The sequence below is a fragment of the Solanum stenotomum genome, chromosome 3 (assembly GCF_019186545.1).
Source record: "Solanum stenotomum isolate F172 chromosome 3, ASM1918654v1, whole genome shotgun sequence".
Taxonomy (NCBI): domain Eukaryota; kingdom Viridiplantae; phylum Streptophyta; class Magnoliopsida; order Solanales; family Solanaceae; genus Solanum; species Solanum stenotomum.
This window is the reverse complement of record NC_064284.1, coordinates 15,222,331-15,244,263: the sequence shown is the minus strand read 5'-3', so window position 1 is coordinate 15,244,263 and position 21,933 is coordinate 15,222,331. Positions and strand designations below refer to the sequence as shown.

At 33.7% G+C, this 21,933-nt stretch overlaps 5 protein-coding genes across 6 annotated transcripts; 2 read left to right on the top strand and 3 right to left on the bottom strand.

Moving 5' to 3' along the window:
- The first annotated feature begins 4,887 nt into the window (after window positions 1–4,887).
- Window positions 4,888–7,250, top strand: LOC125860281 (probable folate-biopterin transporter 7). Its single transcript, XM_049540207.1, has 2 exons — window positions 4,888–5,455; window positions 6,135–7,250. Exons 1-2 carry the CDS (start codon window positions 5,155–5,157, stop codon window positions 7,190–7,192), a joined length of 1,359 nt encoding a protein of 452 aa, XP_049396164.1. The 5' UTR covers window positions 4,888–5,154; the 3' UTR covers window positions 7,193–7,250.
- Window positions 7,251–8,717: 1,467 nt separating this feature from the next.
- On the bottom strand, window positions 8,718–14,468 carry LOC125859931 (RNA polymerase sigma factor sigA-like). 2 transcript variants are annotated; one of them, XM_049539788.1, is made up of 10 exons: window positions 14,312–14,468; window positions 12,580–13,391; window positions 11,903–12,101; window positions 11,689–11,781; window positions 11,338–11,466; window positions 11,160–11,213; window positions 11,007–11,084; window positions 10,477–10,539; window positions 9,634–9,746; window positions 8,718–9,155 (listed from the first exon to the last, which is right to left on the bottom strand). In XM_049539788.1, exons 2-10 carry the CDS (start codon window positions 13,269–13,271, stop codon window positions 9,047–9,049), a joined length of 1,530 nt encoding a protein of 509 aa, XP_049395745.1. In that variant the 5' UTR covers window positions 13,272–13,391; window positions 14,312–14,468; the 3' UTR covers window positions 8,718–9,046. The 2 variants fall into 2 exon arrangements, with proteins under 2 accessions (XP_049395745.1, XP_049395746.1); XM_049539789.1 differs by having other exon boundaries at window positions 12,580–13,314; window positions 14,312–14,466.
- Window positions 14,469–14,893: 425 nt separating this feature from the next.
- On the bottom strand, window positions 14,894–17,498 carry LOC125859932 (uncharacterized). Its single transcript, XM_049539790.1, has 3 exons — window positions 16,839–17,498; window positions 15,865–16,105; window positions 14,894–15,044 (listed from the first exon to the last, which is right to left on the bottom strand). Exons 1-3 carry the CDS (start codon window positions 16,859–16,861, stop codon window positions 14,991–14,993), a joined length of 318 nt encoding a protein of 105 aa, XP_049395747.1. The 5' UTR covers window positions 16,862–17,498; the 3' UTR covers window positions 14,894–14,990.
- Window positions 17,023–19,696, bottom strand: LOC125858724 (RNA polymerase sigma factor sigA-like). Its single transcript, XM_049538539.1, has 5 exons — window positions 19,626–19,696; window positions 19,096–19,158; window positions 18,008–18,095; window positions 17,563–17,915; window positions 17,023–17,242 (listed from the first exon to the last, which is right to left on the bottom strand). Exons 1-5 carry the CDS (start codon window positions 19,694–19,696, stop codon window positions 17,023–17,025), a joined length of 795 nt encoding a protein of 264 aa, XP_049394496.1.
- LOC125860305 (protein TRANSPARENT TESTA GLABRA 1-like) lies at window positions 19,559–21,002 on the top strand. Its single transcript, XM_049540234.1, has one exon. The coding sequence runs from the start codon at window positions 19,749–19,751 to the stop codon at window positions 20,775–20,777; it is 1,029 nt and encodes a 342-aa protein (XP_049396191.1). The 5' UTR covers window positions 19,559–19,748; the 3' UTR covers window positions 20,778–21,002.
- Window positions 21,003–21,933: the final 931 nt, after the last annotated feature.

The window sequence follows — 21,933 nt, the reverse complement described above, 5'->3', positions numbered from 1 at the left end:
TTAACTGTTCTCAATTTTTCATCACTACGTAAAATATTAACTATTTTAAATATTCAAATATATTTCGAAGTGAAAATGACTTGAACCTTTAGTTGAACTAATGTTGATAGAACTTGGTGATGTCATTGATTGTCATTTTTCTTTATTAAAATTATGTCAATTTCTTTTTTACTTCTATCTGTCATGAATGTGACATAAATTTTGAGTGGTGAATTGAGTTACGAGATGATGAAAAGAAGATGATAGTTAACACTATTTTGAAAAAGAAAACACAACCATTCTTTAAAAATAATAATAAAAAAAAGTAGGAAAACTAAGTAAAACATATATAAGAGAAAATGATCAAAATGGTCATTCATGTATGAGGGTTGCTTTATGTTGATCTTAATATATTCTACATGATTCATATGGTCCTTAATGTATTATAAAAGAGATAATTTTGGTTTTTAGCCCTAAAAATTAACTGAAAACATAAAAAATGCTAAACTTAACAGTGGGTCCCACAATTGGGACCCATCTTTCTTGCGCAGTTCTTCTCCTTCATCTTTTCTTTTTTTTTTTTCGGAAAAGGGCCTAAAATATCCTTGAACTATCGGATTTGGTACAAAAATACCTTTCGTTGACTTTTCGGCTCTAAAATACCCTTGACGTCACTGTGTTGGCCCTGAAATGTCCTTATTTTTGACGGCCACATTTTAAAATATTAATAAATGTATCATATATTACGTGGCACAATTTTATTAGTGTGTTTTAAAATTAAACTAACTAATTAAATCTCAATCCAAGATCCACCTAAAGAATCCATACCAACCCGCCCTAAATACCCATTAAATTAAGTGCAAAAAACCTTGATTTCATCTTATTCATTATGCTAAATTTGATTTGGTCTTCAAGTTATTATCCCCTTCTTCGTGAATCCAACTACAAATTCGTTCCAAGCTATTCTAATTCATCTTCAAAGCCCTCCAAAATTAAAATACAACTTCACAATGATGGCAAGACAATAATCTGAATCACCGACTTCAAAATAAGTAACAAATTATACATCAAAAATTTGTAATCGCCATTAGAGCTCTACTTGAGCTTCAATAGTGTTCAATATATTTAAACCAAGTTTTTTTCTTCTCAATATTCAGCTGACTTACGACGAGTTTAAGTTTCAAATACAATACCAATAAGATTCAAGCTTAAAATAGTATACATACCAAAATCAAATTTATCTACTGATATTTTTTTGGAGTCGAAGGATTCTGAATTAGGTTGGAAATTTATTTAAAGTTGAAGGTTCTTGAATCTTTAAATATAATTAATTGTGAAGTAATCTGGTTTATGATTTGGCTGTTGATTTGGTGAATAAGATGGAGGAAAATGTCGAACGAAATCAACGGAACTCCATTTTTGAAGTCGAAGAATTTCACATTTTTCACATCTCAATTTCAAAATTTGAGAACTTAAGTTTGTAGGTTACCATTGTCAAATCGTTTGAAGAATCATTTACTGTACTTAAATTTAGGTTCACTTACTAATTTGGGTATGTATTAAGGAAAAGTAAATTCACTATGTGAGGATTTTACTCTAAAAAGCTTGAAGAACACCCTCTGTGAGAATTAAGGTTTTTTTTCTTAGTTTAATGGGGTTCTTTTTAGGTGGGGCGGGTATGGGTTTATTTGGTGGATCCAAATTTGGGTCGGAATTTGATTAGTTTAGATGAATTGTAAACACACCAATAACGTAATAACTGATACATTTAATAATATTTTAAAATGTGGCCGTCAAAAGTAAGGGCATTTTAGGGCCAATACATTGACGGCAAGGGTATTTTAGGACCGAAAGATCGACGAAGGGTATTTTTGTACCAAATCTCATAGTTCAAGGGTATTTTAAGCCCTTTTTCATTTTTTTTTTCATTTCTTCTACAACTTCTCTTGCCAATATCTTCTCATGCACATAAAAGTTTCTTCAAAATTCAAAAGAATATTTGTAAAATTTTTGTTTTCTACATCTGTCTGTTCAATTTTTACCCTTTAATTTTAGAAATAGAATTAAAAAATGGCTTGAAAAAATTAGTAATTTTGAAAAGGATAAAACAAAAGAAAGCTATATCCTCCCCATAAATCACTTCGACAAGAAAGAATAACTAGTTACAATTTTAAAAGAGTTGATTTATGGTGATCTCCTAGAAAGAGAAATTGAGTCTTTTATTTGATTTACTTAGTTTACATTGTTTTAATGATTTTGGTTTTCTTATTCTTCTTTATGTATGATAATGGAAGCTTCTGAAAATTTTGTTTAGATGGAGATGAGAATTGGGTGTAGTGTATATTATTTTTCTTATGAGGATATAGAGCATGACCTCAAATGGCAAAAGAAAGAAGTTGAGGAGAAGGGTCTATGATGGTGATGGTGAAAGAAAGCAAATCTCTTAAATCTAACATTTTTTTTCTTTTTGGTTAGTTTTAGGTTAAAGGACTAAAATGATCCTCTTTTCATATACATCAAGGACCATATGAATCATATGAAATATATTAAGGATCAACATAAAGCAATCCTCATACATGAATGACTATTTTGATCATTTTATATATCTCCTTTTTAAAATTGGTTACCGATCTTGTGAATGATCCGTTTGGATTGACTTAAAAAAAATAGTTTTTAAGTCAAAAATAAAAAAGTTAAACTGAAATGACTTTTAAGTCAAAAATTAAAAAGTAGGGGAGACCTACTTTTGGTTTTTGACTTATTTTAAGTCATTTTAAACTTATTTTAAGTCATTCTTTGTCAAACACTTCTCAACTTATTTTAAATCATTTTTTACTTATTTTAAGTTATTTTTTATATTTGTCAAACACTTTCAGAAGTCAAAAACTTACTTAAAAGTAGGTTTGACCAACTTTTAAGCCAATCGAAACACCCTCTAACATTTTACTTTAGACAAATCTAAAGTCGTTATAAGAGTCTCACAAATGCATTTGAAACTACTTATCAAAGATATCTTTCAAACAACATTATTACCAATATTATCATATTTTACACTATATTAAGACAATTTTATAAACAAACACTTAATTTTTATTTTATTACATTAAATTATTTTTATAATAAAAAATTACTTATTTTTGCCTAAATGTTATAAATCGTTAAATAATTATAAACCAAAGAATCATATAATAAAAAACAAAGCTAGTGTAGAGTTTGTAAATTCGACTAAATTCAATAGCTATTATTTAAATATTATATTTTTCTCTGAAAAACTAATTTTATATATGAATAAATTATTAAATATAGAGTTTATCAACTGAAAAAAATATCTAAAATTTTAAATTCATAAATTTCAAATTATGACTTTGCTTCGACAGCTACGATCCAATTAAGATTACCACCCTATGAAGGAAATGCTTATGTAAGTGTGGTCCGAGGTGTAACATGCTTAAAGCACAACCATCGTCACTTTTTACCAACTTTTGTGCCCACTAATTAATAATTGAGATCTTGTTATACATTTTACTCACTTTTTTAGTATCATATCGTCACTCATATTTACTCACTCTTTAAATTTATTAAAGTTAATATTTAATTTTTGTTAAATATATATTAAAATTAAAATAAATTATGAAAAAGGGGATTAGTGGGAGGTATAATATTCTTACCTTTAATTTATTATAAATTTTTGAGGTGTAATCTATTATTATTTATAATTTCTGAGATTATTTTGAATCTATCTTCAAATATTAAGGATTATTTTTGTCTTTAGAGATAAATATCGAAAAGACTCCTAAACTTGACGCAAATTATTTGATTCGTTCACATACTATTGACGATTTTAAAAACAAGCATCTACTTGACTAACTAAACTTAAATATCAGATCAGCCACATGACATAGTAAGTGAGTCTCAAACTATTGAAGGAGCATGTAATTCTTAATAAAAAAATTTGAGAGAAGTGCTAAAAACACATTTAAATTTGGCAAAAATTTAAGGATGTATTTCACTCATGTTACAAAATTGGGGTGCATTTAAGTCCAGTTAGTAAAGTAAAGAAGTGTTTTTAATTTGTTAATAGTTCAGAGATGAGCTAATAATTCACGTTAAATGTGGACAAAAAAAATATAAAAGCGAAGGATGGTACTCTCTATGTCCCATTTTATATGACTTACTTTCTTTTTTTATCCGTCTAAAAAAGAATAACATATTTCTATATTAAGTAATAATTTAATTTTATCACTTAATTTTTACCACTAATTTCAAAAGTCTTTCTCTCTAAATTCTGTGTCGAGTCAACTCATACTCCCTCTATCCTAAATTATTTGTCCACTTTTGAATTAATACACTTATTAAGAAAACAATTATTGACATAGTAAGTTTATTATTTTACCCCTATTAATTACTTCCTCCGTCCCACTTTATATGTCACATTTTTACTTTGTACTTGCATTAAGAAATGATGTAACTTTACCCTTCTATCTTTATTTAATGTTTTATTAAATCAACTTTATTAATAAATGACAAGATTAATTAACTATTCTATCAAGGGTTATAATAGCCAAAATATGGTAATTTATGCATAAATTTTATAAAATAACAAGTATTGTGGTCCAGTTATTTATAGAAAGGGATGTCATATAAAATGGGACGGAGGGAATATGAAGTGAAATTAAAAACTTAAAATTTTTAAGAAGTTCTATTTCTTCAAACTAATTAATTGAGGGTATAATAGGTAAAAAGAATTTGTCCTGATTTGTTAAAATGGACAAGTAAATAGAACAATTAAAAAAGAAAAATAGATAAATAATTAGGGATGAAATATAAAATAGGACGGAAGGAATACTAAAATAGGAAAAGAGAGTGATAAAATAGGAGAGACACTAAAGTACGAATCTTCGATATGCGCGAACTTTCTATATATAGTAGTAACTTGCCACCCAAATTCACATTCCCCCAAAAAAATTCTCATTTCTTGCTTTCTCCGCCACCATCTACCCTCTTGGATCTCACACAGAATCTTGAAATCATACCCATTTCACCATCTTTAATTTCTGCAAAAATTGCTGTCAAAAATTGAATCTTGTTAAAGGTAGCAGCTTTTTGGGTTCTTGATACCTTACTGTACCAACAATCAAAGATTCACAGTAATTTTTTTTTTAGAAGGAATAAGTTATGGTATCATCATCTGAGGCTATCAGAGAAAGAGTTAGAAGAAAAGGGGGTGGTGGTAATGGGAGTGAAGGGATGAGGAAATTGCTGTTAGGGTTAGGGTTCTTGGTGCAGGGATTCAGGTGTTTCCCTTGGATGGCAGTTAATTTCTTTCTAAAAGATGGCCTTAAGGTTGACCCATCTACCTTACAAATCCTACAGTGTTCTGCCAATTTGCCAATGGTGGCTAAGCCCTTCTATGGAATTCTGTCTGATTCTTTTTACATTTTTGGGCAGCATCGTGTTCCTTACATTGCCTTTGGAGGTGCATACACTTTCTCTCTTATATTGCTTGTTTTATTGCTAGTGAAAATGACTTGCTTGTTCCATGTACCGATTGTTTTTGTAAACAGGATGGGGTTAAGGACATGCACTGAATGCATAATTAGAAAACTAAAAAAAGGATCTTTTTAGTGATTAATAGCCATACTTTCATGTTCTATTTGGATTCTTTGTTTTTTTGGTGTCCTTAAGAAATATGAATTTCTGCCAAGTTATCTGTTCTGGAGGTTGCATTTACTTTCTATAGATTCTAGTATGATTCTCCAGAAATTAGATGTTTTAGTTCACATGTGGAATCAGCCACTGACCCTTATGTTAGTGTAAGATGCCTGAACTCTAGGTAAACGTGGGATGTTTCGTGCACCAGATTGTCCTTTTTACTGAATATGAAATTGCAAATTCATTGTTCTAACTTCAACATTAGGGAACTAATAATATGTTTGATCAATGAGTAAGTTATCAAGAATTGTATGCGGTATTCTTATAGTAAGAGGAGAAGGAAAAGAATAGGAGAGTTTCTTCATTTGTTTTCTCCATTGTGTAATGGAGGTTGACTGGAAGATAAGGTTTCCTGAAATAAGTCATTTTGCATTTTATTGTGGTTCACTGTAGGCATACCAATTAATATGCATTTGGGCTCACTTGATTATACTTTGGTGCAGCATTTTTGCAGGCAGTGTCATGGATTGCTATATTCCTCTCCCCTTCAAATATTTCATTTTTTACGATCACTCTGTATCTCTTGCTTGGAAACTTGGGTGCTTCTGTAGTTGAGGTTGCCAATGATGCCATGGTTGCAGAGTTAGGAAAACCACCTAGTTCATCATCCAAAAATAGTCCAAATTCTTCATCAGGCCAGGTCCAGTCATTTGTTTGGATTGCCGCTTCTGTCGGTGGAGTTCTTGGTAACCTTGCAGGCGGTATTGCCATTGATCGTTTTTCCCCTCAAGTGATGTTCCTTATGTTTGGCATTCTTTTAAGTATTCAATTTCTGGTTACAATTTTTATTCATGAGAGCTCCTTGGACCTTCCCAAGAGTCCATCAGATCGAGGAATCAAAACGCAACTTTCAGAGCTTCTAGTTGCGTTGCAGAAACCGGAGATCTATTATTCGATTCTTTGGTTTGCAGCTTCTTATGCAATGATTCCAGCACTAACAGGGACAATGTTCTATTACCAGACAGAACATTTAGGTATTGAATCTTCAGTGTTGGGTATATCTAAAGTATTTGGGCAGGCGGCAATGCTGTTGTGGGGTATAATCTACAATAAGAACCTCAAATCAATGTCTCCTAGGAAGCTAATCTCAGCAATTCAGGCTACTATGGCTGTTTTCATGTTTTCGGATTTCTTATTCGTGAAAGGGGTATACAGGATGTTTGGTATTCCTGACTCATTGTATGTGGTGCTCTTCTCCGGATTACTGGAGGTTCTCTACTTCTTTAAGATCTTACCCTTCAATGTTTTAATGGCACAACTCTGTCCACCGGGATGTGAAGGATCTGTCATGGCATTTCTCATGTCTGCCTTAGCTATAGCTATTATTATAAGTGGTTATCTTGGTGTCGTTCTGTCATCGTTTGTCCAGGTGACAGCGAATGACTTCTCTGGCTTAGGACATGCCTTGTTAATACAGGCAGCATGTACACTCTTACCTATTTATTGTTCATCATGCATACCTGATGGTGTCAAGGCTAAAACCAAACCAAAAGAAGGTTGATCAGCTGTAGCAGTGAGTGATAGTCAATTCAGCTCAGCAGTAAGTAGTTCAAACTTACCTTCCCCTCGGCCTTCTCCAACTTATTACTGCTATAGGTACCGTTTCAGAAGGAACTTAAGAAGGAAATTCACTTTATAATACATATAGAATTACAAACGTTGAATACCTTATAGTTTAGGTTTTTGGTTAATACTATTCAAAATTTAGCATTGCGTGTCTTGTATTATGATGCGCTATTTAATAATTTAATTGGATTATGTATTGTTAATGTTGTCTTCAGTTCAAAATAGTACTCTTAAAAATTGGGATCGATTTATACAACTCCTTATCAGTTTGCAGTTTCGTGTTATCAGACTGTAGGTTGACGTTATTTTTCATAGTACTTGCTGCCGATAGTTTAAGCTTTTCTTTCTCTCAAGTCTCAACTCTGATTTAGTTATTACTTTTAATTTATCATTTGCATGACTTGCTAGCATAATGATTATTTCTAATGAGTTTTGAAGCTGTCAATAGTTTCTCCACCGTGTCTTTGAAGTTTGGGAAAAGAGATAATATCTCAAATGGTCTTTCAACTGCATATTTTACCTCAAAAATCACTTAACTATTGATATTTCACTTAAAAAGTCACTCAACTATTGATATTTCACTTAGAAAGTCACTCAACTATTGATGTTTCACTTAGAAAGTCACCCTACAATTTTAAATCATTTATTTGTTAAATTTTGTTGAAATTTAAATTTTATTTTAAATTATTTTTAAAAAACTAGTAAGAATATTTATTTTAATTATCTATTGACCTTCTTCAATCATTTAAATACATTTTTTTTAAAAACGTACTGTAGCATTTTTTAACAGTATGTTTTAGTAAGACAATTGCTAGAAAAGCAATTTTTTTTTTTCTCTCAACTGCTACTGTATGTTTAAAATAGCAATCTTTTATTAAATTAGTAGCAATGCTACTATATGTTTTAATTTTAATTTGGCAATTGCAATTGTACGTCTAAAATAGAAATCTTTTATTAAACTACAAGGAGTAATCAAAAAGATGCAGTAGCGATCTTTTATTTTATTTTTTTAAAATAGTTTTAAAAAATTACATTTCAACAAAAAATTAATAAAATAGTCAAAATGAGCATCTTTTTATTTTTTAAAAATTAATTTAAAATGAAACTGCATTTCAAACAAAATTTAATGAAGAAATTATTTAAATTAGTTGAATGACTTTTTAAGTAAGATATCAATAGTTGAGTGACTTTTGAGTTACAAAATAAAGTTGAGTGACTTTCTAAGGGAACAAGTCAAAGTTGAGTGACTTTCGAAGTAAAGTATGCAAAATTGAGTGACCATGTGAGATATTATCTCCAAAGAAAAATGTAAATAATTGTTACAAATGGCGGGTGACTAGCAATTTAAATGTGCAAAAACTGATCCAGATACCAAAGGTGCTTTGATATTCAGAGTGCTTGAGATTTAGATGGTAGTTCTGTAGTAAGTATGAAAAGGAAGTATACATGTTCTCTTAACAGAAATAAACAATCAACATCACATCAAGTGGAAACACATACAAATGTGGAATATACCTATAGATTACAACATTTGTTTGTAATTATCTACTACTTCAGCAAAACAATCTTCTCTTTGCTCTTTGCATCCTAAAATATATGGTACACAAAAATGTCCCCTACATCTTTCTGTCTCTTCACATACATATTTGGGGGCTTTGATTTCGGGGTGGTCAATAATGTGTCGGGGTCTTTATCTGTACGTTCTCCTCATAAAAATAAGTCGGAGATGCAAGATTCTCACATTATATGTACAGTAAAATTGTATTATAGTCTCTGCAAATGCTTCCAATTACTGTTTGATCAACATTGCGTCTAGCCGCCTTTTCCTTGCAGCATGTTTTAGTTTCTCAAGTGCAACTAATCCCACCTGCCTGACCCTCTCTCTGGACAAGCCTATCCTGTTAAACATAGAGAAGTAGCATTTAGAACAACATTTTGACGTGTATGCACTCTGTGTCAAAAAACAAAACGTAAATTTCCATTATAGTAAGGAACTTTAGCATGACGAATTTCAGTACAAGTGTGAAGTGTGAGTAGATGCTTGTGTAAACTTCCATGTTTTAATATGTGCCCATTCTGAAGCTTGATCAATCTGTGCAGTTTCTTTACATTCCGATGATCACTTAATTGTTTCTCATTATTACATGGCGATTGTGGCTACCTGAATACCTGATGTGCTTCACGTGTAATACTATTTCATTTTGGTTTCTAAGAGATGACAGTTCTAGACTTTTAAAATATCCAGAATGAACCCTAGGTAAACATGTGAGATATAATGTGACTACATAAATGCTTCTATCAAGATCAATCGTGTATATTGGATGAGACAAGTAATATCTGATTGCAAGTTAACCACCACAGATATTTGAGTCTTACCTTTTACTAATATCCTCCCACGTGAGACATTCACTGTCCAGACCATAGTACAGTCGGATAATCTCTCTCTCCCGTTCCCTAAGAGATGATGAAATGAGGTTGTTTACTTCATCCTGTAAAACTCAAAACATCAGAAAAGACATTTCTTCGCCAGCATTATAATCTCGTGAATCATCATACACTGTTAAAACAGTTGGCAGAAGCATATAATGATACTTTTTCCTCTGAAGCAAATCTGATGAAAGTTAAAACATTTTAGTTACTAGTGAGTTTCTCATTGCATACTGTCCTTCTAACTGACAGAATAGTCCTTCCTCCCAAAGGAAATAGCGAAAGAAGTTGAGCAAAACCAAAAGCATGACACATACGACATCTCAGAATCTAGAAGGGACAATACATGTGGAACCCAATATCTAGGATCGGCATGGGAAGGTCACAATTAATTGCAATCAAATAAAGGTTTGAAGAATGTGTGGCAAGAGCCTATTTCCCACAAGTATATGGTTTGGAACTTACACATCATTATGAGTTTATGTACAAATATCAGAACTGCATTGCAGTTAAGAAGGATATATTCAAGGGAAACAATGCTTGGCAAAGCATATTAGAATTGAATTCCATTTGGAAATACGAACATCTCTGGAGATGCATATCTATTAGGGTGCAACCACTATATATTTTTTTTCCATTGGTTTGGTGCAGGCGGATAAACCAGAAAATAAACATATTCTAGTAGTTTTCTCATGGAGAACTTTTTGTTTTTATGCCCCCAGGTTAGATATTATTAAGTACCATTTATATGTTAACTATTTCACTTGTGAAAGCTATGCTTCACTAAATTACCTTGAGTGCCCATATATCAACACCGTGCCATGGGTTGTTCTCCAGGTGGTTATCAGCAATGTACTGCAGAAAAGAGGAAACGAAAAGATAAATAAAGAAAAGAGATCATGAAACAATGGCGAGTAATGATGTGTTGACTGATAAAAGGATTACATGAGGCATCAAGGACCTGGGACTCTTGGATTCAAATCCCTAGTAGTAGGATAGAGTATCATACAGTTGCAGTTCATGGTTATGTGCGTAAACATAATGGAGAGACTTGTACCAGTTAATTCCTTTTTATTAAGATTGTACATCTCCCCCAGAAATGAGTAACTTTTGATTCCATTTTGTCACAATTTTTTGAGAATTGAATCTAAATTTCTACTAGCCAATACCGTAAATATCAACTCACATATCAAACAGATCGTCAATGTGCACTTTTTGAGATGCAAAGTGTTGCTTGAATTATTTGGTAAAATTCAGAAAAGTTGTCAACCCCAATGTTAAGTATATTATGTGAACATTTGGAGTTCAGACTTCAGACTTACACTATGGAGAGTTGCTCCGGGAAGACCATTTAAAGAGGGAAACACTTCCCTGTCAAGTGAATACACCTTGCTGCTTGCCTATAAAAAGAAATGTTTAAGAAACATTTTCTGAAACAATGAGCAGGACAAGTTTAAGCCACACAATTATTATACCTCAGTTGCATTCCTGACTTTCTTCTGGGACATATTTAGCGATGCAGCTATATTCTGGTGATCAATTGGAACACGAGCCAGTAAGAAGAAAACAACGTAATATCTCAAAATCAACTTCATAAGTGACATGAGAAGTGTTTAAATATCTTCCAATATATCAAAGTTTGACAGAACTTACATTTACAGATGGAGTTATTCCCTTCTCTTCAAGCCTCATCTTTGCATTACGGATTAGACCGAGTCTTTCATGCAGATGTGTTGGCAATCTTAAGGTTCTTGAATTTTCAACCAGGGTTCTGGAGACACCCTGAACATGGGGCAAAAAAAGTTAGGAAAGGTCCTTACACTATTACCAATTTGTGATAAGATAAAAGACCTCTACGACTGGACGGTGGCTTGATAATTCTTACCGAAACAACTTAATTGTTTTGCCGAAACTAAAAATAAGGAAGCATGAGAAATAATTTGTTGGTTGAAATATATTGTCTCACTTTGTCGGTTGAGATTCTGGATAAATAATTGAACGTACCTGGCGAATCCACCAATAAACATAAGTTGAGATTTTGTATCCTTTAGAGGGATCGAATTTCTCTATCCCACGAAGTAGTCCAATAAGGCCTCCCTGTATGAAATGAAAGAATTTTCCTTCAGAGGTGCAAATTTTGATTTTGAACTATATTCATCAATGTACAAGTGCAAGAAACATGTACATCTAACTTTTGAATGCACAACATTTGAGTCACCTGAATGAGATCAGCCATTTCAGCACCCATGTTATCATATCTTTGAGCGATTGACATGACAAGACGAACATTGCTCATTGAAAGCCTTTCTCTTGCCAAGGAACACTCGATCAATGTAGATTGTAAATCAATACGGGACATTTTCAAGGAAAGAGCAAGTTGATCATCAGAAGGTTCGCATCCCAGTCTTTCCTTCAGCCTATAGTTTTCCATGGTTTGATACAAACAGAGTAAGTCATCTTTAACAGCTTCCAAGAAATAGCATCACAAAGCAAACAAACTTTACAATTATAGCTCGGTATCCTTCCAACTCCTATGTCTTACCTTCCTCCTCACATGCTTTATTGATCAGTGTAAACAATCTAACATCAAATTTTGTGAAAATAATCCTGTTTTCGAAATAAATGAGTTTATAGAAGCACATAAACAGTCAAGACAATCTGAAATTGAATGTTTGGGTACTTGGTTATTATAAAGATTAGTTTGATGTGTATGTTTTGCTTGGACAAAAAGCTATATAGTGGATGGATGCAGACAATTTTCTTTTAGTTCATTAATGTGCTTATATGTTACTGAATTCTGTTAGTGTTGAAGTGGTGATATCATCAGCTACTAAATCTCAGGTTTACGCTTGAGAGAAGAGGAGAGGTGAAGGTGGATTAGGCCTGTGAAGTTACCTTGATTTTTGCTCTTCCACATGAAGACCAACTTGAATCTTTTTGGATAGTTGAAGCACGTCAGTGTGTGTGAGCAGCTCTTCACTTACTACACCCTTAACATAACCTTTTAAACGATTTTGAAGTAGCTCTGGACCAATTATTGATCTCAGCGGCTTGGTTGCACTGATAGGTGTAGCTGAACTTTTTGGACCAAGAACTCTTTGTCGAGAATCCATTCTCCTCCGCCTAGCAGACGTCCCTGAGCAAGTAATATGCATCTTCTTACAATTCTTTTCATGTTGTGGAGAAGCAGTCAATGTCTCTTCAGCAGAAAGATTCCACTGCTTTTCAAGCATGGACTTCTGCAGCAAGAGGAAAGCCTCCAATGAATCATCATCCTCGTCATCACTTTCATTTTGCAATTGTTCGAACCTTTCAAACCAGGACTGCACATCAGAAGGGTCGGATGCAATGTCTACATGCTCTTTAAGAGCCTTGACAGATTGTAGTTTTCGACTGGATACATAACTGGGGCTATAATCGGATGACTTCTTCGCGGTGATCACATTTTTAACAGAAGGAACCTGATGGCAGGGCAAACTATGATCACTGTTACAAGATAGCTTTTCATTAAGATCAGAATAATAGAAGGAAGAACTCAAGAGTCTTTTTCCTGCACTCAGTCCAATAACTGCTGTTGTGGCCATCATGAGGGTTATCTCTTTCTAAAAATCCAAGACCATCACGCGTCGTCTAACAAGGAAGATTGAATTACAACAATATCAGCTTATGACCAAGTTGCTATGCTAATTAATCCCCTCAATCACTTTCTACAGGTAGTCCCACAAAGAAAAAGTCAGTAAAAAGTAACAGTAGACAGAGTTAGCTCAACAAACAAGGAAAGCAATCAGAAATTTGGACAACAATAAATCCGCTTTTTCTAAACACTAAAAAAGAAAGTAGTAGTTTTTTGGTCTTGTTTTCTTTTGAAAGCAATGAATTTATGTTAGTTTCAGTGACATACTTTAATAAGAAGAAGAATTAAAAGAAATTTCAACTCGAATAGTTCACTGGTGTGAAATTAAATGAATTAACCGGAGTTGCTAAGTTAATCTCATCAATGTTTTCGGGCCAGCTTCGTTTGCTTCACTACTACTCATTGTTTCATTTGCGTCATTTGATTTTGTTATCATTATTTTTTTTCAATCCTACTTTGTTACCCTTCTTTTGCGCCGTCTGCCTATCAGAATTCAGAAACAACCTATCCACCCCACGAAAGTAAGGATAAGCTTTACGTACATCCTACCCTTTGCAAGCCTCACACTAATTTTATGAGTATCTTCTACATTCCACCTACACACATATCAGGACTTCTAGTGAAATTTAAACCTTAGACCTCATGATTTTCAACGCAATTGGCCACATCTTGGGTGCTATTAATATACAATTTTCACATAAGTGTAATCGACGTTTTTTAAGTTCCAATCTATATTCAGCTTAAAACTAGAAAACCAAATACAACTAGATTTTCTTCGGCACGTAATAATTATGTATACAGCTTGCGTTTACACACGACTCACGAGGCGATAATTACGAGGGAATTAATAGATTTGTATACACGGCGAACATTACGAGGGGAACAGATTCTACCGTTCGATTCGAAAAACACGACTATGAAAACTAAATCGAAATAGAAAAAAAGGAGCAATTAAGATGAAGATGTTAAAAGTGATGAGTGCAGCTTACGTACCTGAATTTGAACAAACTGACAGAAATGGTGATACAGTGTGGCGTTGCAATGGCGGTGGTAGAAAGAAGTTAAGAGTTTGTTGCAACAGAAATGATATCGTTTACTACTATTTCTTCTTTGTATTTTTTTCGATTTTTTTTTTGTTGTTGTTGTTGTTGATAATTAAATTGATGGGAGGAAAATGAAAATAACGCGAGAGGAGATCAATGTATATTTAAGTTTTTGGATATTAGAGATCAATTGTCATTGGTTGGAATAGATATACGGGTCCCACTTCTTGTGGCGTACCTCTACCTCTGCCTTTCTCTTTTTCAAAACTTTCTTGTCTTATTCCCATCAACAATTCTAGACTTACATGCCCATTTATCTCCGCCCGCATCTTCTATCAACAACAAGTATCAAATAATTTTATTTTATTAATATTTTTACTTATATTGAAATTAAATCAAAATTCTCATGATTCTCAATTCATTTCATTGAATATTAAATTACGTTTTTTAATTTTCATGATTCTTAATTTATTTTACTAATCACTAGATCATACCGAACATGATATGATAATAAGTGTTCGTCCTGTGGCCTTCTAGTTATCAACCAAAAAAAAAAACTAGATTGAGGATGAGCATTTCATAAATTGAGGTCCCATCAGTCATAAGCCACGTTTTCTTTATTGTTATCATCAAGATGGGAGCTTCGTATTTATTCTAGTTATAAGTCGAGGTATATTCCAAACCTGTCCAATTATAAAAGATTTTTATTATGGGCTAAAAATGTCAATATTTGAAAAGAAAAAAATAGTATTAGAAGTTTTTTTTTTTAAAAAAAAAAAACAATTAAAATTAAAATTGTGTTTGGACGTGTATCAAATCTGAAAAGAAGAGATGTAGGCAGATCGTAGATGTTGTTTTCAATAGACCATCAATTATCCTTAATTATACTCCGTTGCTTTCAATAAATTAATATTAACATAGTCAGTTTACCTTGGTGTGATGGTGTCTTTTTTATGTCTTGAAATATGCATTCCATTTATATCAAGATAATTCACAATTACTCACAACAGAACCTGCAACAAGCATCTATTGAGATGCGAAGGATAGATTATTGAAATAGAAAACAAAATAGAAACTTCTTCTAGTAGTATTTTATTTTGATTTTATAACAACGATGATATATTCAGTGTAATCTCACACCTAATATAATATCACAAGTGAGAGCCTCGGGAAAGTGATATGTATGTAAACCTTTTCCCTACCTTGAGAGTTGATTTCATTTTATGTGAATCAAAAGGAATAGATCATTGAAAAGGAATAACAAACACTAATATATCTACTACAACCATCATATTTAGCTTCAGAACTGAAGATTGAATTATATTTCTGTGAATAATACTTAGGTGTATATCAATGGTAAATGTGACACTCAATTAAGAGTTGGATTTGCAAAAATGAAATCATGAGCAAAAGAGAAAACGTTTCAATTCTATAGGATGCAACTAAATACAAAAGGAGAAAAAAAACCAAAGCCAGAGAGAGAAGAGACTACTGAATCTTTACCCCATGATGCACCATTCCTTGCAGCAGAAAGTGGATTATCCGCGTTATAGGTAGAATGAGATGACTGCACCATGACATGACTTTCATTGTACTGAACAGCTGTTGCTCTCCCCTGGTTATATCGGTGAAGAGGTGGCTGTTGTCCAATGTCATGTTATGCATATATCCACCATGCAGCTCATGACCTGAAGGAGGGCTTCCTACCTCTCCTGGTAAAAAGGCTTGAGTTTGCACAGTAGGTCTAAATGATGCAAGAAATAGCGAAAAGAATGAAAACAAGAGCTCAATTGCCCAAGCACGAGGGTGAAAGAAGATGAGGACAATTAAGCATGAACTCAAGCAGTGGACATCCTAATAATCTCATTTTTCCTAATAAAGAAATTTCCAGACATTATATCCTACAAATGTTAAGTTGCACCCACTAATACTTTTCAGTACAACCTTCTCTATCTAAAGTAAAATAACTTAATACAAGACCCTACATTTGAAAAAGAAGGAAATAAAACATAACAACTCTTTCAGCATTTCACTGGAAAACCATGCAGAAGCAAACTAAGACATTTTAGGACGAGGAAGGAAGCAGAAAATCCACGACACTTGTAAGATTTGAAGCATGAAGTCGATCTTGAAGCATAAATTTCATCAATAAAATTATTTTAAGCTATAATAGATACTAGATGTGAGTGCCTAGCAATCAGAGCCTCCACTGTCTTAGGGAAAACAAACAAAAGTTAAAATAAGGCATGATGAGATATAGACCAGATGTGTTTTGCCGCATAAAATAAGACTCTTAAGGAAAAAAATGTATACAAAAACATAAAAGGTGGTGCAATAATTCTTACCAAAACGAAAAGAAAGATAAACTCAATTGTTTTGGAGAAACTAGAAATAAGGAAGCATGAGAAATAGTTTGTTGGTTGAGATATTTTGTCTCACTTTGTCGGTTGAGATTCTTGATAAACAATTGAACGTACCTGGCGAATCCACCAATAAACATAAGTTGGGATTTTGTATCCTTTAGAGGGATAGAATTTCTCTATCCCATGAAGTAGTTCAATAAGGCCTCCTTGTATGAAAATGAAAGAATTTTCCTTAAGAGGTGCAAATTTTTATTTTGAACTATATTCATCAATGTACAAGTGCAAGAAATTTGCATATCTAAATTTTGAATGCACAACATTTGAGTTGATCAGTCATTTCAGCACCCATGTTATCATATCTTTGAGCGATTGACATGACAAGACGAACACTGCTCATTGAAAACCTTTCTCTTGCCAAGGAACACTCCATCAATGTAGATCGTAAATCAGTACGGGACAATTTCAAGGAAAGAGCAAGTTGATAATCAGAAGTTTCACATCCCAGTCTTTCCTTCAGCCTAAAGTTTTCCATGGTTTCATAGAAACAGAGTGAGACATCTTTAACAGCTTCAAGAAATAGCATCACAAGGAAACAAATTTTACAACCATAGCTTGGTATCCTTCCAACTCCCTATGTCTTACCTTCCTCCTCACATGCTTGGACAAAAAGCTATATAGTAGATGGATGCAGACAGTTTTCTTTTAGTTCATTTATGTTCTTATGTGTTACTAAATTCTGTTAGTGTTGAAGTGGTGATATGATCAGCTACTAAATATCTGGTTTACACTTGAGAGAAGTGGAGAGGTGAAGGTGGATTAGGCTTGTGAAGTTAGTTACCTTGATTTTTGCTCTTCCACATGAAGACCAACTTGAATCCTTTTGACAGTTGAAGGTGTAGCTGAACTTTTCCGACCAAGTATTGATCTCAGCAGCTTGGTTGCACTGATAGGTGTAGCTGAGCTTTTCCGACCAAGAACTCTTTGTCGAGAATGCATTCTTCTCCGCCTAGCAGATGTCCCTGAGCAATTAATATGCATCTTCTTACAGTTCTTTTCATGTTGTGGAGAAGCAGTCAATGTCTCTTCAGCAGAAAGATTCCACTGATTTTCAAGCATGCACTTCTGCATCAAGAGGGGAACCTCCACCGAATCATCATCCTCATCATCGCTTTCATTTTGCAACTGTCGAATCTTTAAAACCAGGACTGCACATCAGAAGGGTCGGATGCAATGTCCATGTGCTCTTTAACAGCCTGGGATGAATGTAGTTTTAGACTGGATACACAATTGGGACGGCAATTGGATGACTTCTTCGTGGTGATCACATTTTTAACAGAAGGAACCTGATGGCAGGGCAAACTACTATCACCGCTACAAGATAGCTTTTCATTAAGATCAGAATAATAGAAGGAAGAACATAAAGAGTCCTTTTCCTGCACTCAGTCCAATAACTCCTGCTGTAGACATCATGACGGATTTCTAACAATCCAAGACCATCACAAGTCGTCTAACAAGGAAGATTGAATTACAGCAATATTGCTAATGACCAAGTTGCTATGTCGATTTATCTACTTAAATCACTTTCTGCATGTAGTCGCACAAAGAAAACATCAGTATAAAATAACAGTAGAGAGAGTTAGCTCAACAAACAAGGAAAAAACAAGCAGAAATTTGGACAAACAACAAATCCACCTTCTCTGAACACTCAAAAAGTTATACAGTAGTAATCTTGGGTCTTGTTTTCTTTTGAAAGCAATGAATTTATGTTAGTTTCAGTGAGTTAGAAAAGGGAATTAGAAGCCCCAGGAGAGTTGTACTAAATAAAATAAGCCAAGTTTCTAAGTTGCAATCTCATCTATACAGATTTTTTACAAGCTTGGTGTCGGACAGCTTCATTTGCTTTACTTGCGTTGTTTATCTTACTATTTTCCGTTATTTTCTTTTCAACCCTGCTTTGGATACATATTTTTCGAGCCGAGGTCTATAAAAAATAACCTTTCTACCCCACTAACCTACTAAGGTACTAGTAAGATCTATGCCCATCCTACCCTCCCCATTCCCCAAGCCCCACTTGTGAAATTAAACTATATCAGAGCCAACTTGCATATACCTCGACTAACTGAAATTTGAACCTAAGACCTCGTGATTCTTAACCCACTAGACCACACCTTGAGGCTAGTATATACAATTTTAATTTCATCTATTGTGATCGAGCTCTTAAAAATTCTAATATGTATAGTTTAAAATTAGAAAACCAAATACTACAACTAATCAAAATCTTGTGCACGTAATAATAATTATGTATACAGCTTGCATCTGTACAGAAGGCAATAATTACGAGGGAATTAACAGATTTGTATACACAACAAACATTACAAGGGGAACAGATTCTTCTACAGTTCGATTGAAAAAAACACTACTATGAAAATTAAATCTGAACAGAAAAAGAAAAAAAAAGGAGCATTAAGATGAAAGATGTTAAAGTGATGAGTGCAACTTACGTACCTGAATTTCAGCAAACTGACAATAATGGTGATACAGTGTTGCGTTGCAATGGCGGTGGAAGAACAAGTTAAAGAGTTTGTTGCAACAGAAATGATATTGTTCCAAGTTTTTTTTATTTTTATTGTTGATGATTAAATTGTTAGTCAGCACTTTACCTTTACGGCACAAATCCGAATTTAGTCGAAGTACGGCCCAAATTTGAATTTAATCGAATTTTAATATGGATATAGAACATTGTGCGGCTCCAATGTAGATACGAAACACTGCACGGGTCCACTTCTTGTGGCATACTTTTTCTCTTTCTATTTCTATTTTGTTACTTTATAGACTGTGTCTTCTCTCCCAAATCTCATCTCACATACCATTATCTACCGGTCAATCCTGCCAACCGTTTACTTGGTCTTCTCTTCCAGCCAACGGCCACTCAACGCTGTATTTTCCAATTCCAATTTTGTCACCAAACCCATAAAGCACAAACATACATAACTTCAATTTTACTTCAATTAATCTCTACTAAAAATGGAGAATTCAAGTCAAGAATCGCATCTCCGATCTGAAAAATCCGTTACATATGACTCCTCTTACCCGATCTACGCTATGGCTTTTTCATCATTCACTTCTTCCCTCACAAACCGCCGCCGTCGACTTGCCGTCGGAAGCTTTATCGAAGAGTTCAACAATCGTGTTGATATTCTCTCTTTCGATGAAGATACCCGAACCCTTAAGCCTGTTCCGAATCTCTCTTTCGAACACCCTTATCCGCCTACAAAGCTCATGTTTCATCCTAATCCTTCTGCTTCTCTCAAGACTAATGATATTCTTGCCTCTTCCGGTGACTACCTCCGTCTCTGGGATGTTACTGATACTTCTATTGAACCACTTTTCACTCTCAGTAACAATAAAACTAGTGAATACTGTGCTCCTTTGACGTCTTTTGATTGGAATGAAGTGGAGCCGAGAAGAATTGGTACTTCTAGTATAGACACTACTTGTACCATCTGGGATGTTGAAAAAGGAGTTGTGGAAACCCAATTGATAGCCCATGACAAAGAGGTTTACGATATAGCTTGGGGTGAAGCTGGAGTTTTTGCGTCCGTTTCTGCTGATGGATCAGTTAGGATTTTTGATTTGAGAGATAAGGAACATTCAACGATTATTTATGAGAGTCCGAAACCGGATACTCCATTGTTGAGGCTGGCTTGGAACAAGCAAGATTTGAGATACATGGCTACTATATTGATGGATAGCAACAAGATAGTGATTTTAGATATTAGGTCTCCAGCAATGCCTGTGGCAGAACTGGAAAGGCATCAGGCGAGTGTGAATGCTATTGCTTGGGCTCCACAGAGCTGTAGACATATTTGTTCTGCTGGGGATGACGGGCAGGCGCTCATTTGGGAGTTGCCAACTGTTGCAGGGCCTAATGGGATTGATCCTATGTCAGTTTACTCTGCTGGAGCTGAGATTAATCAAATTCAGTGGTCTGCTGCACAACGTGATTGGATTGCCATTGCGTTTTCTAACAAGTTGCAGCTGCTTAAAGTATAAATTGATTGAATAATTGAATTTTTACTTGTGGATTAATTGAGGAGTTCATTTCTGTCTTTCTTTGTAAGAGATGAAAAATATTTTGCCTTTTATTACTTACTCAATTGTTCTTCAATAGTAAATTACTTGGAAAAAAAATACCATTATCTCTATGGGTTATCACGAGAGGTTTGGCAAAATTTGAACAAATAGAAAAAGTCGTCTAATATTATTGCTAGAATTAAATTAGAGATCTCATGATTATTCACTTATTTCATTGATGACTAAACCCGCCCACTCTTGAATTTTTATGATTTTCAACTCAATTTAGTGATCTTTAGGCCATATCCTTAAATTGTATGACGCGATGATTTTCAATTCATTTAACTGATCTTTAGGCCATATCTTTGAATTATATAACGCCATATAAGAAAGCTAATTTACTGGAAGAGACTTTTACCTATCAGCAACAACAACAAAAAAGAACTAGATTGAGGATGAGTATTTAACATATCGAGGTCCCATCACTCATCAGCCATGTTTTCTTTCTCATCGTCTTGATGGGAGCTTAATATTTATTCTAGTAAGTCGACGTATGGGCAAAAATGTTGAAATGTAAAAAGAAAAATAATAGCGTATTTGAAGTTGAGCTTTTTAAAAATTAATCAAAAACTTAAATTGTGTTTGGGGACATATATTAAATCTGAAAAAAAAAGTTACTAATTTTGTGAGTGAGGTTTTTAGTCTTCAATTTTATTTTTTACGAGAAACAAACATTATGTTTTTTTTAATAGAGGAAATTAAGAAAATATATCTATAAACAAGTTTCCTTTTCCAAAATTATCGCTGAAAATCCATTCACGTAAAAATAAAAAAACAACATACACATAAACCACAAGGGGAACATATACATAATTCACGAGGGGAGGGTGAGGGGAATATACACATAATCCACGAGGGGAGGGTGAGCGGAACATACACATAATCCACGAGGGGAGGGTGAGGGGAATATACACATAATCCACGAGGAGAGGGTGAGGGGAACATACACATAATTCACGAGAAGAGGGTGAGATGTAGGGAAACTGTAGAGGTTGTTTCCAATAGACCCTTAGCTATCCTTAATTATACTCCAACAAAATTACACTATTAATATATTTTCTTTTCTTAATTGAGA